Source organism: Xyrauchen texanus, chromosome 35 (assembly GCF_025860055.1).
Source record: "Xyrauchen texanus isolate HMW12.3.18 chromosome 35, RBS_HiC_50CHRs, whole genome shotgun sequence".
NCBI lineage: Eukaryota > Metazoa > Chordata > Actinopteri > Cypriniformes > Catostomidae > Xyrauchen > Xyrauchen texanus.
Window position 1 is genome coordinate 10,151,469 of NC_068310.1, and position 18,253 is coordinate 10,169,721.

An 18,253-nucleotide genomic window follows, 5' to 3' on the forward strand; every position below is an offset into this window, starting at 1 on the left:
CATTTCAGTGAGTAAACATTAATCATTCAATCACTGATTTTACATCTGAAATCTGCATGTACATCTCTACAATGCAAACGTCCTAGACATGTAATTATTTATTTATTTAAAGTCAGGAATTTTTCCTGTTTCTTGAAAGTCAGAGCGAGTTATGTATATCTAATATATATCAAACAGTATCCACCTCTATCAAACTTCATCAGTGAACAGATCAGCTGAATGTACACAAGTTCACTGAAACATTTTCAGACTTATTTATTGTGAACATCGAAGTGTTTGTTCAGAGTTTTATGTTTTCATCAAAAAGTGACACTTGAATAAGAGCGCGTGCTCTCTCTCCCTCTATCACATGCACAGCGGGCAAAGAACACATATTTATGACATGTATCCATGTATGACTAAGGAGAGCACTTCAATATGAAAACAAACAAATCCAGGCCTTTTTTAATGTCTCTTTCGGGTGGTAAGGACATATTGCAAACATTACAGCTTTTCCTACTTACATTCAAAACTTGTGAACAGTTTTGCCGCTTCCGTTGGTGATCGTTATGCTGCACTGATTGACTGAACGTTAACAGGTGAATGCTCTGATATCGCAATCACGTATATCTTCTCCCTTGTAATGAATATTATCCATGATGAACAAATTAAACAATAAACATGATTGCCACTAGAGGGTGAAATGCAACTGTCGTACCCACAGTTCGGATACAGTGAAACGGGGGCTTTTTCGCCAGTCAGTCATTGATGTTCTATGACAGTTTGGGCATACCAAGATGGCTGCTCGAACACTTCCTGTGGCTTCACCTCCTGCTGCCAGTTTAACATTGCATCAGCAATCCAGTTCTATATGTATATCATTGGTTAGAACTCCATTGAGGATGTGGAACATTGGATGCCACATAGAACACATCCGCTCACATGCGTGTGCAGTGATAATATGGGAATCTTCCTGGTTTCACTTTCGGCTTAGTAATGTATTAATGATGCCTTGGATCTGGTAGCAGAGAAGGACCACTCAAAGAGAGAGCAGAAAGAGAGAAACGAGGAGAGACCAGCTGGTCCTGTACCTAAGGGCAGTATTCCCCCACTTGATTTCTCTCGTTCTATCTCTGTCTCCTTCTCTCAGTCTCTTGTAGAGGGAAGATTAAAGCTTTGAGCAACAAGATATTCTGAGAGTCCCACGCTACCCTGGCCCGCAGCCAGACTGCTCAGAGAGAGAGAGAGGGAGAGAGAGAGAGAGACATACAGACAGACAGAAAGAGAGTTTGTGGGTTGAGAGGCAACAGAGATCCTGAGAACATCTTTCAGACTTAAAGCGAGAGTGATAGGAGATGGAAAGAGAAAGAGGATCGTAGCAGATTGAGACAAAAAAATAAAAGAGAGCAGGACATTTTGATCAGGTTACACCCTCGGTGGCTGCCATCCAACTTAACCCTCCGTTCATTCTTTTATCTGTCTCTCTTTTATTTCTTTTGCACACAGTAAGCCTTTCTCAAGAGCCTCGCACCAAAACAAAGAAGAGACAGCTCAGCGTGGGCTCTTAATAATGCAGCTCCAGCCCGGTCTCAGTTAATTACACTGTGTGCTACTTCGCACTTGATCCAGAGTGCTGAAGTAATGGCCACTGTAATGTTTTGAGGTTGAAATGCAAGGCTAAAATATACTGTATTTACTAAGATATTATTTACAGTAGTCATTTAGCGGATAGTTTTTATCCGAAGTGACTTACAGGACACTTATTACAGGGACAATCAACCTGCAGTTATCCTGAGTTTAAGTGTTTTGTTCAAAGCACAACGATAATAGTTTATGACTTGACCCTTGCAAGATTCAAACTTTTTTGTTACCAGCCTTGATCTTTAAGCACTAAGCAGCACAGTTATTATTTATAAGTTTTACATTTGATTCTTTCATGAATTTCTGTTTAAATCTTGTAATTATTGGTTGTTCATTGTCCTCTAGTGAGGCCTAGGTCTCTATTTTCATGATCGTGCTAAGTGCAGCGCTACACGCTACAGTGGTGTGTTCCATCGTATCCAATTTTCTTGAGAGAGCTAATTATAAGTGCAATTTTCATCCCAGCACAAGTGTAAGTGGGCGTGGATGGGAGTGTTTGCATTATCAAACTGTGGGAGTATTGTATGTTAACGAAGTGCCGCATAGCACAATTCTCTATTTTCCTGAGAAATGGGTCATTGCGCTAAAACTTTCCAGAGCCACATCTTATCTTAGTGCAAAGTTTAAACTCAGTTCCTGCATTTGCAGTTTGGAGATTCCACAAGCAGGTAATAATAAAGTTCATGACCAAACTCTGAAAATATAGTGAAACATCAAATAATGTCCCTGACGATCACTGTTGTAGCCATTTTATGAAACAAAAATTTTAGATTTGTGTTAAACAATCCATAGTTCGTGGTTTATTTTTTAGTTATCATTATGTTTATATTTACAGTTGTATTTATGATTTGGATTGGTATTTTTCCACCTGTTGAGTCATTTTTAAGTTACTGCAAAAGTGGCCGGTGGAAGAAGTTGGAGAGTAAAATGTTTAGATTTGGGAAGGTGGTTATATATAAAAGAAATGTACCACTTCGTTATTTTGATTACATTTTTGTTTCGATTAAAGTGTCATTTAAATTTTGAAATCTTTTTTGTTTAATTTTTTTGTGTTTCAATAAATAAATTTTTATTTTTAAAGCACAATTAACCGGTAGAAGTAATATGCATGCAAAAATCCACAGCCGAACATGGAAGGTCGATACAATCACTGTTAATACTAGCCATGATTTGTGTTTCAGTTGATCAAAATTATTAATAATACTTGAATTCTATAATTTAATGGAGTCTACTCCCAAATTCCAATGAGAACCATTCTTATAAAAGGAGGGTGTCACTGGCTTTTAAATGTGCCAGACATTCATCAAGAACGCAGTTATTGCACAAAAGAATGTTGTAACGTATTCAATGGAAAGGAGGAGGCGAGAACCGGCTTGACGATATAAATAATATTTTAATTAACAACTTAAACAAAAAGACAAACACACACATATGACGAACATGTCCGTAAATGATCTCTCTCTCCCGAACGATCCTCTGCAGTAAACCTTTATCCCTCTCAGAGGCTTAATTAGCCTAATACGGGACCGGGTGTGTTGGCTCACGACCTGGCCCCGCCCTCCACCCTGCCACATTCCTCCCTCGTTCTCTCAGGCTGGGGAGCCCCCAGCCTGACGTACACCCCCACCCCCCCCTTTCCCTGGGGGAGGGCGTGCTTTAAGCCTAGTCTGCCGGCAGGTCATCCCCATCTACCTGGACAAGGGAGGGGACAAGGGGAGGGAAACAAAAATAATTAAAATGGCGGGGTACTTCCTGTAACATTGTAGTACCCCCCTAAAAAAACACAAAGGGAAAAGGCCAACGCAGAGCGGCAGTGAGAGAGAGAGAGAGGAGAGAGAAATGACATTTTTTTTTTTAAAACCTACTCGCCGGTTCTCCGATACGCCGTAGCTTGTTCCTCGGCCACTCCTCCACCCTCTATCGGACGACAGCCGCGCCTCTCCGGGCGGATCAGAGGCAGACCTCCAGCCCCTGGCGGACGGAACGCCCTGCCGCATTCTCGGAGAACAGAAGGGGTCTCCCCCGCCCCGGGCAGCGGTTCTCCTGCTCCAGGCGGTCGGCAGCGAGCCCCTCCCCGCTCGTGGTCGGTGGTCTCAAACCCCGCCACGTTTCAGTGGCCGGTAGGCGACTCCTGCGCCCCTGGCAGCGGCACTGACCACTCCAGGCGGTCGGTTAGGAGCCCCTTCTCCCCTCACGGTCGGTGGCCATCGTCCTCTTCCAGGCGGCTGGGCTCCTCGTCCCCCGGCCGCGGCTGCTCCATTGGGGTGGACGGTAATGGCGAGAACTCTACTACGGCGTATCCCTCCTCCTTCCCGGGTTTCGGCACCAGTGTAACGTATTCAATGGAAAGGAGGAGGCGAGAACCAGCTTGACGATATAAATAGTATTTTAATTAACAACTTAAACAAAAGACAAACACACACATATGACGAACATGTCTGTAAACGATCTCTCTCTCCCGCACGATCCTCTGCAGTCAACCTTTATCCCTCTCGTAGGCTTAATTAGCCTAATACGGGACCGGGTGTGTAGGATCACGACCTGGCCCCGCCCTCCGCCCTGCCACAAATGTTAAGTCCAAATATCTATTTTTCTAATTCATTGTATGTAGTCCATTTACACTACCAACTTCTTATGAATGTGCTGTCTTTATTTATATCGCTGGTGCTTGACTGGAAATTAACTACATAAAAGGATGCAGATGGTGAAATAGCCAGAGAATTATATTGCACTTGATCGCCCATTAACAATTTGCGTGTGCAATTTCGCCAAACCCACTTGGCTGCCACACGATTGGCTGATTAAATAATAGCATGGATGGTTGTTGGTGCCAGACGGGCTGGTTTGAGTGTTTCTGTAACTGCTGATCTCCATGAAAACAAAACAAAAAAAGCTTTACCGTAGATTGTTTTGGATCATTCAAAAGCTCATAAGAAACAAACAAACACCCCTAAAAAAATTGACTTGGTGTGAACAGGCCTTTAAGCATCAGTTTCAGAATTGCTCATGGTGCCCAAAGTTCAAACATTTTCAACTTTGACTCTGCTGCTGCTGACCATTCAAAGTTTCAGCCAATGATTACCGAGTAATTTGCTTGTATGCAAAGTAAGTCTTCGGAATGACAGGTACAACTTAACACTGTAGTGGTTTTACACACTTTTTACATCTCTAATAATGTCGTTTAGAGTGAAAATTAACAGGCAATATTAAAAAATTGCCAATGTTTATGAAGAGATATTGATATTGTCTCTTGAAAGAATATTCCAGGTTCAATACAAGTTGAGCTCAATAACAGCATTTGTGGAATAATGTCGATTATCGCAAAAGAAAAATTATTTCGACTTGTCCCTCATTTTCTTTAAAAAGGCAAAAATCTTTGTAACAGTGAGTCTCTTACAATGGAAGTGAATGATGTCAATACATATTTGTGTGTGCTCACTTGCATCAACAGTCATTTGTCCCTGACTTTTGACCTTTGCGTTGTTTGGAGGTCAGAGTGGCAGGATTTGTGAATATTGTTTCAGTGTTTGTAATAGTTATGAGTTATAGCAAAGCCAGTAAAACACTGATGGCTTTTCAAATCAAGGCTCACGTGTGTACAGGGAATATGAAGGAAACAACTTTTTTAGCATGATGTTCATTTGTCTCAGGAAAACACTGCTGGTTTACTTTAGTCACCCAAAACATTGTTTTGCCTTGAGTGGAGCATGCCATATGACACCACTATGTCTTTCACTCTATTTTGCGGTTGTGGTTCCATCAGATGGAGGCTGGGAATATTCTAGAATGACTGAAAGAATGTGGCATTAAAGTTGCTGGGCCTCACCAGCTGTCTACCAAAACTGTTTGCCCCAGGAGATGGCATTGTGAAAAGGGCTGGAGTTCAGAGGCCCTGGTACCCTGTCCTTTTTAGAGGAGGGGGAAAAAAAGTTTATTATATGATGTACTGTATTTGCTGGGGCCCCGTCCCTTTACCCCCATTTTTTCCCTTTTTCATCCCTGTCTCACTCAATGTCAGGATGTTTTGTGGGGGTGTGGACTGAGGTGTGTTGAGTGGGAGGGGGTTGACAGATTTTTAGCATGTATGGGCTTTAAGAACAGCCGTTAAAACATTAGCACTATTTGTATGCAAAACAGCCCTCATATCACCCCATTCCCTTTCATCCCCCTCCGTTTCTCTCAGTATCTGAAGTGTCCAAACCACCATTCTTTATCTCCTAGAGGCCGATGATAAAAGTGTGTTCAAAGACACTCAAAGCTCATGAGAGAGAGGGAGGGTGCATCAAGGGGATGGGAGATGTAGAGAAGAGTCAACCTAGACAAATTAACAATCCTTACAGTACAGTAGAGCACAGTTACTGTAGAAATGTTTGAGATTTTACTATTCTGTAAATACTGTGGTGTTTATTTTCTTGGCTATCAGTGGGAAGAGCTGCTTTACCATATTTACACAATAATGCGACAAAGAAACATGGATTAATGTGAAAATATAGTGTGGGACCCCTTGTTATTAAGGGGTGATGTTAGAGTGGAGATGACATTGTTTATGCTCTTCAAGCAAAATCACTAATTGTCATATCAGTATAAAACTCAACTGATGTTATGTCACAGGTTTGCGTATATCAGCCATATTCGGGGCCGTTTAGACTAAATGCGTTCTTGCGTTAAAAAAAGCTAGACGCAGCGCAAATGAAGTTTAAAGGGATACTTTACCAGAAAACTTTAATTCTCTCATAATTTACTCATCCTCATGCTTTCCCAAATGATTTTAGACATTTTTAGAAGAAAATCAATGATATAAAAAGCATTTAAAGGCAGCACAAAAGTAATCCATAAGACTCCAGTGTTTAAACCCATATCTTCAGAAGCGATATGATAGGTGTTGGTGAGAAGCAAATACATTTTTAAGTAATTTTTTTATCATGAATTCTCCTCACTGCCCTGTAGTTGGCGATACACACAAAGAATGCAAATCGCTAAAAACAAAAGAACGTGAAAGTGGTTGGAAAAAAGGACTTAAATATTGATCTTTTTCTCACCCACACCTATCATATATTTTCAGAAGACATGGATTGAACCACTGGAGTCTTATTGATTACTTTTATGTTTAATTTTGTGATTTATTTGGAGCTACAAAGTTGTGATCACCATTCATTTTAATTGTATGGACCTACAGAGTTGAAGTATTCCTCTAAAAATCTTCAATTGTGTTCTACAGAAGAAAGAAAGTCATACACATCTGGGATGGCATGAGGGTGAGTAAATGATGAGAGAATTTTCACTTTTGGGTGAACTATTCCTTTAAGTTCTTGTAACTTGTCATGGTGTCTTTAAAACTTGGCACCCCTGAACAAGACACAAAATAAACAACTAGGCACCATGATCAAATACGTCCGTCCGGCACATGTTTACATGAAGAAAGAAAAAACAGCTTAGGCTTACACAAACACATTTAACTAATAAAATAATATTCATTATTATATATCTATATATATCTATATATATATATATATATATATATATATATACACACTGATCAGCCACAACATTAAAACCTAATATTGTGTAGGTCCCCCTCATGCTGCCTAAACAGCACCAACCCGCATCTCAAAATAACATTCTGAGATTACATTATTCTCACACAATTGGTTATCTGAGTTACCGTAGACTTTGTCAGTTCGAACCATTCTGGCCATTCTCTGTTGATCTCTCTCATCAACAAGGCATTTCCTTCCACAGAACTGCGGCTCACTGGATGTTTTTTTGTTTTTGGCACCATTCTGAGTAAATTCTAGAGACTGTTGTGTGTGAAATTCCCAGGAGATCAGCAGTTACAGAAATCCTCAAACCAGCCCGTCTGGCACCAGCAATCATCCATGCGTTTATCTAATCAGCCAATCATGTGGCAGCAGTTTAGTGCATAAAATCTTGCAGAAACTGGTCAGGAGCTTTAGTTAATGTTCACATCAACCCTCATAATGGGGGATAAAAAAAATTTGATCTCAGTTATTTGGAGCGTGGCATGATTGTTGGTGCCAGACGGGCTGGTTTGAGTATTTCTGTAACTGCTGATCTCCTGGGATTTTCACACACAACAGTCTCTAGAATTTACTCCGAATGGTGCCAATGATCGGTATATATACTGTTGTATATATGAATCATAAACTTTCAGGCATAAATTACTCTATTGTGTTTACAGTCGTGACATAAAATTACTCATACTGTGATATAAGATTTTGGGCATAGCACCCCTATAGTACACAGTGATGTAGGTATAAAACAGAGGACTTATAAAAAGATGAAGGGAAGATAGTAGAAATTTCCAAGGGAGCGTAGCGGAAGATAGATAAAAGAATGGCAGGAAAACAGAGGATATGTCAGAGAGGGGTGAGATAGACTCATATAAAATATCTGAACTACTTGCCAAACATGTTTTCACAGCTTAATAGACACAAGAGCCGCCAGGGTACAACAGTAGCTATAAATCTCACCATCTTTGTGATTCACATATTGTGTCTTAGAGTAAAAGACAGACTCTCACAGCCCCACCTGTTCCTGTTAGTTCTGACTTGGCTTTAGCGACAATGTCCAGGCCATTGTGCATTTAGCTTTGTTTTTAAATATCATTAAGTGTTCTCACCATTTGTAGGTGGAATTAAGTTAAGGCACATGTCTAAGCCATTTCTCCAGTTTTTCAAAATGTAAATATTACAGATGTACCATCTTTATGTGCAGGTTCATTTAGCTGTATTGATTTTCATATTAATGCTGGGACCTAGCTTTAGACATTAAAAAAACCTATCCTGGCATGTAAAAATCTCTAAAGGTTTGACCTTGTGAAACATTGAACCTACCTCTCACTGCTTCAGTTTTTGATACAATGACGATGCGCCAACACCGCCCATAAGTATGAGTAATAGTTCTGAAGAGCCCTGAAGCCTCTAAGTGTCTGTTTTTGATGTCTGTTTCTCAAGCTTGAGTTCAGTCCTCTAAACCTTCCATCACCTGTTTGCAGTAAATCTCATCCTGTGTATCTGAATTTCAGACCTGTGTAACTGTGAAAGGTTGTTCAGCCAAATAATGAATTGTGTTCTCAAGAAGAGACAAGGGAGGAACCTGGTGAATTTTTTTAAGCATTTCCTTTGTTGAATGGAAGCGATTGATTGCACACGGCATTAGCTATAGTTACTTGTATATTTCACCCCTATCTTGCTGTGAGTTTGATATTTAATCTGCCGGACAAATATCTGCCACTACTGACATACAGATTTATGACATAACTTGAACAAATATCTGCCAGTACTGACATACATATGATAGAACTTGGACAAATATCTGCCAGTACTGACGTATTTATGGCAAACTTTGACAACTATCTGCCAGTTTTAGCAAACAGTTCTATGGTGATCCTTTGTCAAATACTGTATCTCCCACTACTGGTAAACATTTGTATTACCTGCCACTGCTAGTAAACAGATTTGGAAAACCTAAGCAGTCCTGGCAACAATGAAAAATCCATTTAATTGAAGAAAATGTACTTTTTCATATTATTTCAATGTTGTGAATGAAATTTTTTTTTGAAGAAAAACTTTCAATTAACCAAAATGTGTGAATGTCTCCAAAGCCATAAACACCCTTACCTTAGTATATTTTCAAATACACTGATGCATACAACCTTGCAGTTAAACACACACATATAAACACAAAGTCCAAATCTTTCTAAATATTTTCGTCCATAATCACAGAGACCATAGAGAACGAGAGAATTTGCATTGTTTCAAAATACTTTATTTATAAATCCCTTATAAGAGCATTTTATGCTTAGGACTCTGATACAACTCACAAGACTATTAACAAGCCAAACTTTGCCTCCCCTCAAGCTCTTAGAATTCTGGCAAACCAAAATTGATTTAAAATAAAACATTAATTCTCTACTGCATTGGTCTCTCAGTGGACTTTTCTGTAATATACTTTAATAACTCTGCCATTGGTCAGTAATATTATCGATTTATTTTCTTTGACAGGTCTTCCCATCAGCACTTACGCTAAGTATTGCTACCGTAAGCTGCAGAAAGTGGCCATTACTGGGGGCAAAAAGGTAAGAGAGGCAGAATTAAACTACACAGTAAAACAAAATATTTATAAAAACATCTTTGACCATTAATAGATGTTGCCCCTCACCTCTGTTCTGAATCTGGCATTGTTGAAATGTTAAAGGCAGGCATTGGTCACATCTTGATCGGAGCTAAATATAACTAATTACATGTAACATGTTTTAACCAGACACAGATGTTGGATGATACTATTATGTGATGACAAATGAGAATTGAAAAACAGACACTTTTTCCCAGGATTTATGTTTATTTATAGATGCCAGCAGTGCTGTTAGATCATACCCAGTAGTCTCAGAATGGCCAAATGAAGCAGTATATATAGTGCAGCCATCTTAATTTGGTCATATCTGTTAGCACCACGAGAAGTACTAATGTACTAACTCAAACTAAGAAACTAAAGATACAAAAACCCCTTAGGCCCCTTTATAACCCTTATACATGAGTTACAGATACACACACATACACACATTACTGGAAACAACACTGGCAGTAGCTCTATGCCCTCGTTCTTTGTCCTTTTATCTACTCCACACTGTAATCAGCCATCCCACCACTGTCTCTGGGTATTTACCCCACACCACACCTCACAGCAATGTACTATCTCGCTCAGTTTTAATTGTACCATGATACCATTGAGATAGTGTCTATTTGTTCTACATACAGTAGTTGTGCAATTAAGAGGGAACCTTGTAGTGATTGTGCCATATTCTAAGTCTCCTGAAGCCACAATAATAATACGTTATATGTGTGATTCAAACATGTACAATCTCTTAATTTCCCTTGTTCCATCTTTAGGGTCTGAGAAAGCCCATTCTGGAGGAGATTGATCATGGACGGAATGTCATCTTGACGCCGTCTCTGTTTGGCAGTGCTCTGGAGGAGATCATGGAGAGACAGAGTGAGCTTTTCCCAGAGAGAAAACTGCCCTGGGTGCAAGTGGAGCTCTCGCAATGTATACTGGCCCTAGATGGAGCCCAAACAGAGGGCATTTTCAGGTGAGACATATAAATAGAAAGAGACAAGAGGCCCTATCATAACTGGGAAAGTGTTAAGTGTTTATTGCAAATTACAAAATTATTTGAATAATTAAAAGGGGAAGTTCTTGTAAGGCTAATTACTATGCACGTGGCCATATTGACATTTGAAAATGTATGATTGAAACTCCCTAACCGTGAACGCACACTGCGAATCTCAGTTGCTCCTAGTCTTCATGTAGCTGTATTGATTTGGGTGGTATGTTCAGGGGATTTTCATTCAAACATTAATTTGTCTGTTTGACATTTTGGAACATAAAAAAATAAAAACAGATCAAACACATTAAAGGAATATTCCGGGTTCAATATACAAGTTAAACGCAATCTACATAATCTGTGGCATAATGTTGATTACCACAAAAATTATTTTAGACTCGTCCCTCCTTTTCTTTAAAAAAAAGCAAAAATCTGGGTTACAATGGAACTGAATGGGGGCCAATACGTAAACGTTAAAATACTCACTGTTTCAAAAGTATAAACACAAGATATAAACAATAAAATGATTTTAGTGTGATTAAATAACTTTTCTTTGTAAAGATATATCCAATTATAAAATGACATTTTAAACAGCATTACAGCTCAAATAATACACAAGTTTTAACTGAAGAATTAATGTAAGTGCTTTTATAAAATTATAAGTTTCACATTTCTGCCTTTAAACCCTCCAAACATTTGCACCATTCACTTCCATTGTAAGTGCCTCAATGTAACCTCAATTTTGACTTTTTTTAAAGAATAGAAGGAATGCACTGGAATACATTTTTGTGGCAATCAATATTCTGCAACAAATGCTGTCGATTGAGCTTAACTTGTATGGAACCTGGAATATTCCTCTAATCACTCAATACAACAGAGCCACAAGATTGTCTGAAGTCTGACACCTGAGAGAGAAACAAGCCAAAACTAGAGTGCTGATTTCACTTTCTCATCCCCTCTTTCATTATCTGTTTTATGACATCCCACTCAGTCCGTTATGGAAGTAAATAATTTTCCGGACAGTTTATTTTTCTTCCCCTTGTTACCAGGATGTGCCCTGTTATTAATGGCCCTCTGTTGAATTTTTCTTGCGTTTGTATGTGAGAGACTTCCCGTAGACACTTTGTCTCGTCTCTGTCGAGTCAGTCCCCATGTGTAAGAAATACTTCACAGGAGGAAGTGTTCAAGTACACACACTCTTCCACTAACATACATTCTGAGCTGTATATTTCATTAAATCTTAAGGGATATTACACAGCAAAGCAGTCACAATTCCATGTTTTAATGAAATAAGGTATGAGACTGTCAAATTGGCTCCACCTTGTGGGAGACTGTTAAAGCACACTATTCAAGCTATTGATGTATTCAACACTCATGCCCTCATTAAATTAAGTTAATAATTGTTCAGGAACAGGTTATGGTAAATTAAATGCTATATGTGAGAAATGTGAATGATGGGCTCTTCTCCTGGTATTATCATCCTGTAGGGTACCTGGGGACATTGATGAGGTAAATGCTCTCAAGCTACAGGTGGACCTGTGGAATATTCCAGAAAACCACTCTGATCCCAACATCCCAGGTGAGAATATAAACATGATACAAAAACATTCACATTTATTTCAGTAAATACATGTGATTCGACATGAAAAATGAGAATGAAAAGCATATATGTATCTGTGAGAGAGCAAAGACTCTTATGTTTGTCATGAATTACTGGCAAAATGCCTAATATTTTGGTAGAAATTGAATGGAAAGCAAATTAAGTAAACTTTTCAACCATTTTTGTTTTTACACAACCTCAGTATATTGCATATTTAAGTCTGATAGTGGATTCCTGTTATCATATTGGAAACAGATATTAGAGATCCACAGATGTATAGACAGTAGATCTTTCACTTTCTGTCTCCCAGCATCTCTGTTGAAGTTGTGGTACAGGGAGCTTGAGGAACCGGTAATTCCTCAGAGTTTCTATAAGCAGTGTATCAGTCACTATGAAGATCCTGATGCTGCTGTCAGCGTGGTTCAGTCGCTGCCAGAGCTCAACAGACTAGTACTCTGCTATTTCATCAACTTTTTACAGGTAATTCCCTGGATGTTAACATAACTTATAAACATTAACAACAAATATATAAATGCCATGTTTTGCTTGTCCCAGGTCTTTGCCCAGCCAGTGAATGTGAGTAGGACTAAGATGGATGTGAATAATTTGGCAATGGTCATGGCTCCAAACTGCCTCCGCTGTCAGTCAGATGATCCTCGAATCATATTTGAAAATACGCGGAAAGAGATGTCCTTCCTCCGTATACTGATTGTCCACCTGGACACCAGCTTCATCAAGGGATTAATCTGACTCCTCAGACTTGAATCCTCTGCTAGAGCTGTGGAATGAATCATTCAGGAGATTATTTGAATTAGGGCATTCTTCTTCTAAAAGAATCATTCTAATCTTCAAGTGTCACAATATTAGTTACACTGACTTCTGGAATACACCTTAAATCTGGACTTTGCTCAGTGTGTGATCATCCTAAACGTAATCTTCGTAAAAACAAATCGTCTCTCTTTTTGGAGAGTGAATGAACTGAATCAAAACACTGAATTTGATTCCATGTTGCAGAGATCAAAGACAGGCTTTGAAACAAAAACAAAAACAAAAATGCAAGACATTTGTCTTTGGTTCGTCATTTGTTTCTGTCTTTTATATGAATTAGATGGGAAATGCAGCTATGGACAATCATAATCTATTCCTCTTTCCCAATACCATACATGCAATATGATCTGCAGTGTATTTACTTAATTTAATATGTTATGAGTGTTCTGATTATTTAATAGCAAGAATTCGTAATCTTAAGAAGGAGTGTGGGGGTGTGGCGATTATAGCCTTCAGTTTTGTCTACATGCCTACAATGAAGCTCAGGAGGTGACATTTCAGAGCAACGAATAGACTGGCTCGGAAATACTTAGCATAGTGGTTAATATTTGGGGTCTGGCACCCTATATGGTTCCTGAGAATGTTTCTCTGTTTTGGAAAAAGCCTACGCTGATGCAAAAGAGTGTATGTGTAGTGCCAGTGTAAACACACAACTATCCATGTTTCCTTATTGTAATAAGCCCCAAAGGGTACCATAAACCAAAGATCAGATACAGTTTTTCAACCATTACAACTGTAGTTTCCCAATCATCTCTCCTTTTCCCATTTGGAAATGCAAAACTGAGCTTCCAGAAGTTGGCTGGATATATCAATGGAGTTAACACAGAAAAATACTCCACGCAAGCATGCAGATGCAGATGTGAACGTTAAGGCAATGCATTGCAAACGTGTTGTGTGGTTGTACACACTTAAAGGTGTATTTTTTTGCTAAATAAAAAAGTTTTGCACATTAAGACATAAATAGCAGATTTTGAAAATGCTGTCATTAGATGAAGACTGCAGTCATATCAGAAGCCCAGGACAAACTTTTACATTTTACATGGAGCGGGTTGCCTCCTCATGGGCCTGCCATGTTGACAGCGCATGACACAGTTACTACCACAAATAATGACAATGATAGTAACATGTTTAATTTATATAGCACTTTCAGCCAATGCTCAAACATAAAAGTACTTGTAAACAAAACAAGCCCACTTGATGGCCAGACACTCCTTTTCTAACGTGCTGTACCTAGTCTCTCTTACCGAGAGCTTTGTACAGGTAATGTACAGCACGGGGCGCCAGGGTCCAGTCACTGTGGGATTCTTCTATCCTCATCCCAAATCCTCACCTTGGACCAAGCATTGGTGAATCGAGGTCTGATTACAACCCAAACCCACCAAGAAAACTCTGGAACACCCACCTCTCCTCAGCCTGGGCTCGCAAGAATGCCTCAAACCATTGCTCCTGTTCAGAATGAAGCTCCAGGAGTGCCTTGTGTTGTTTTTGGTAGATGCCAGCGAGGGTCTTTTTGATGTCAGCCATGACGAGGACTCCATGACGGCTATTTCATTTACTCCGGGGTTTTGGCACCAGTGCAACAAGACCCTTAACTCCAGGGAATGAGGAAGCGGGAGACGGAGATTCCAACACAGGAAAACCCATTTATTCAAACAAAAAGGTTTGCTTAGCGATAAATACCAACAGAGATGCACACAAAGTTCAAATAAATTAAAGGTGGCAACAAATCAGTACAGCATTCAGTAGAACAGCAAGCGGTCAACACACAAACAGCTTGTCAGCTGGGCTCTCTCGTCTGCTGCTGTCTCCTCCTTAAATGCCCCATCACTCCTCACTGAAACACGAGTGTTAAGCACAGGTGGAAATCATTCACCACGTATCTTCCCTGACCTCACTCCCTACAGCACGGTGCTTGGCCACGGCCATGCCTCCCCACAAACAAGAAACAGCAGCACTTAGTGAACAAACTGAGTCCACCTTTAAATGTGAAGTGTGTAATATCATACACCGAATTGTAGTAAATATTTAAATCTGTCAGATAGTCCCACCCCAAACTCTCACCATGGGTTGGTGAATGTTGCTTTGTCAGGGTGGTCAGGATGCTCTAACAAAGTGTTTACACTTTTCAGGGAAATCAACTTATGAATGGCTTAGTTGTATCTGCATATTGGGAGATGGAAGAAAGTATTTTAACATTGCAAAAATCACCTTTATGATGTACTTGTAATCTTCAATCACTACATTGGTAACAAACCTCAGTACTCAAGGGGGTGATAGAGTTGGCTGAAATTGATTGTCATTTAACCAAATGTGTTACTATTTGTTAGAGGTTGACCAATTAATCTGGTTATTATAATTAGAATTTTTTTTATTTAGAATTTTTCTCCCCAATTTGGCATGCCCAAATCGCTTTAGGTCCTCGTGGTGGCATAGTGACTCGCTTCAATCCGGGCGGAGGACAAATACCAGTTGCCTCCATCTGAGACAGTCAATCTGCACATTTTATCATGTGGTTTGTTGAGCACTTTACCATGGAGACCTAGTGCATGTGGAGGCTCACGCTATTCTCCGTGGTATCCATGCACAACTCACCATGCGTCCCATCAAGAGTGAGAACCACATTATAGTGACCACGAGAAGGTTAACCCAACGTGACTCTACCCTCTCTAGCAACCGGGCCAATTGGTTGTTTAGGAAGCCTGACTGGAGTCACTCAGCACGCTCTGGATTCGAATTTGTGACACCAGGTGTGGTGGTCAGCGTCTTTACTTGCTGAGCTTCCCAGGCCCCCGGAACAATTGGTTATTGGAAAAAAGTAACTGCTGTAGTTCGCCAGTAGTTTTTACCCCAGGTGTTGGGAGGTTCTAAAGTATGGCCATGGTGCATTCTGGGCTTGTTTGTACTTAAAAGTCACAAGTTATGCACCAGATCTTTATTATTATCTGGATTTTGGTAGCTCATTAAACTACAAATGGTATTTTATTTAATTTGGACTCTTTTTGCCTCTTATGTCGGTGCCTGTCACAGTAAGGAAAGACCACTGTGAAATTGTTTAACACATTAACTTAAGATTTTAGAAAGTATCAACCACTTAAATGGTTATCAGCTTTTTCCACCAACTTAGATATCAGAATCTGCAAAATGCAATATCAGTCGTCAGTTGACCTCTACTATGTAGGTATCTTACTATCAACATATCGACAGTTTAACTAACTTGCTCAGCAAGATACTTTTCAAAATGTTGCTCCAGCATGACAGTAGTAGTAAAACTGGCCGTAGAAGATTGTTCATCTTGCAGCAATGCATTCCGCATGTTAAATTGTGCTTGTGGAGCCAGAAGCATTTGTGTTCATGTAGCATAAAGTTTCGGGGCTTACCATTATCACTGGAAACTTTCGCCATCAAAGTGAAACCAATAAACAATTTTTCTCTGGTTTTATTTTGGTATATAAACTCATCTGGAAATTCAGTTTTTTATGGTTGACTCAAAACTGAACAGCCATTATTCATCACTGATATACAATAAAACAATACAATTTGCTATTGATTTAAAGTGTGATCTGGCATCTGCTCTGCATCTGCTTTTGTATATAGACCCCTCATCTGATTAATAGTTGTTTTATAAAGCTGAATGAATGGTGAAAATGTAAGTGAGCTACTAGATTTGAGACTCTGAATGGGAGTGTTTAGTCCTCTCCTGTTGCACTTCCCTCATCTTGTGGGTCCTCATGATCTTAAAGATTTGTTGTCTTACTTTGCTCTGTCAATCTGTGTGAGAATGTACATGTAGGAGAAAGTGGTGAATTGATGACATGATTGATGATTTGTGTTTGAATTTCCAGTTTCATAAAGAATTCTGAAAGAATAAAGTTTGTAAATTTGTATATTTGTGCACAATTTGTCCTCCACATTTCTGTCTCTATCCATGACTCACTCAAACCTGATGTACTTAGCGTGTAATATTCCAAATGTAAACAGCAAGGTGATTCAGAATGCATACTGCACTTCAAAGAGTCAAGAAGGATATATATATATATATATATATATATATATATATATATATATATACAGGTGAAACTCGAAAAATTAGAATATCGGGCAAAAGTTCATTAATTTCAGTAATTCAACTTAAAAGGTGAAACTAATATATTATATAGACTCATTACAAGCAAAGTAAGATATTTCAAGCCTTTATTTGATATAATTTTGATGATTATGGCTTACAGCTTATGAAAACCCCAAATTCAGAATCTCAGAAAATTAGAATATTACATGAAATCAATAAAAAAAGGATTTTAAATACAGAAATGCCGGCTCTCTGAAAAGTATAATCATGCATATGTACTCAGTACTTGGTTTGGGCCCCTTTTGCATTAATTACTGCCTCAATGTGGCGTGGCATGGATGCTATCAGCCTGTGGCACTGCTGAGGTGTTATGGAAGACCAAGATGCTTCAATAGCGGCCTTCAGCTCTTCTGCATTGTTTGGTCTCATGTCTCTCATCTTTCTCTTGGCAATGCGCCATAGATTCTCTATGGGGTTCAGGTCAGGCGAGTTTGCGGGCCAATCAAGCACAGTAATACCATGGTCATTGAACCAGGTTTTGGTACTTTTGGCAGTGTGGGCAGGTGCCAAGTCCTGCTGGAAAATGAAGTCAGCATCTCCATAAAGCTTGTCTGCTGAAGGAAGCATGAAGTGCTCTAAAATGTCCCGGTAGACGGCTGCGTTGACACTGGACTTAAAAAAGCACAGTGGACCAACACCAGCCGATGACATGGCTCCCCAAACCAACACAGACTGTAGAAACTTCACACTGGACTTCAAGCATCTTGGATTGTGTGCCTCTCCATTCTTCCTCCAGACTCTGGGACCTTGGTTTCCAAATGAGATGCAAAATTTGCTCTCATCAGAAAAGAGGACTTTGGACCACTGAGCAACAGACCAGTTCTTTTTTTCTTTAGCCCAGGTAAGACGTTTGACATTTGAAGCCCATGTCCAGGACCCGTCTGTGTGTGGTGGCTCTTGATGCAGTAACTCCAGCCTCAGTCCACTCCTTGTGAAGCTCCCCACACATTTGAAT

The 18,253-nt window shown here is 39.5% G+C and overlaps 1 protein-coding gene across 3 annotated transcripts in view; it reads left to right on the forward strand.

Annotated features, from left to right (window-relative positions):
• The window catches only part of LOC127629151 (rho GTPase-activating protein 39-like), a 106,553-nt gene extending 89,495 nt beyond the window's left edge, over positions 1 to 17,058 (forward strand). For all 3 annotated transcript variants that reach the window (XM_052106239.1, XM_052106238.1, XM_052106240.1), the window contains exons 6-10: positions 9,645 to 9,718; positions 10,530 to 10,729; positions 12,232 to 12,323; positions 12,655 to 12,824; positions 12,900 to 17,058. In XM_052106239.1, coding sequence (XP_051962199.1) covers positions 9,645 to 9,718; positions 10,530 to 10,729; positions 12,232 to 12,323; positions 12,655 to 12,824; positions 12,900 to 13,094 — 731 coding nt within the window. In that variant the 3' untranslated portion in view covers positions 13,095 to 17,058. The remainder of the gene's footprint in view (positions 1 to 9,644; positions 9,719 to 10,529; positions 10,730 to 12,231; positions 12,324 to 12,654; positions 12,825 to 12,899) is intronic.
• Positions 17,059 to 18,253: the final 1,195 nt, after the last annotated feature.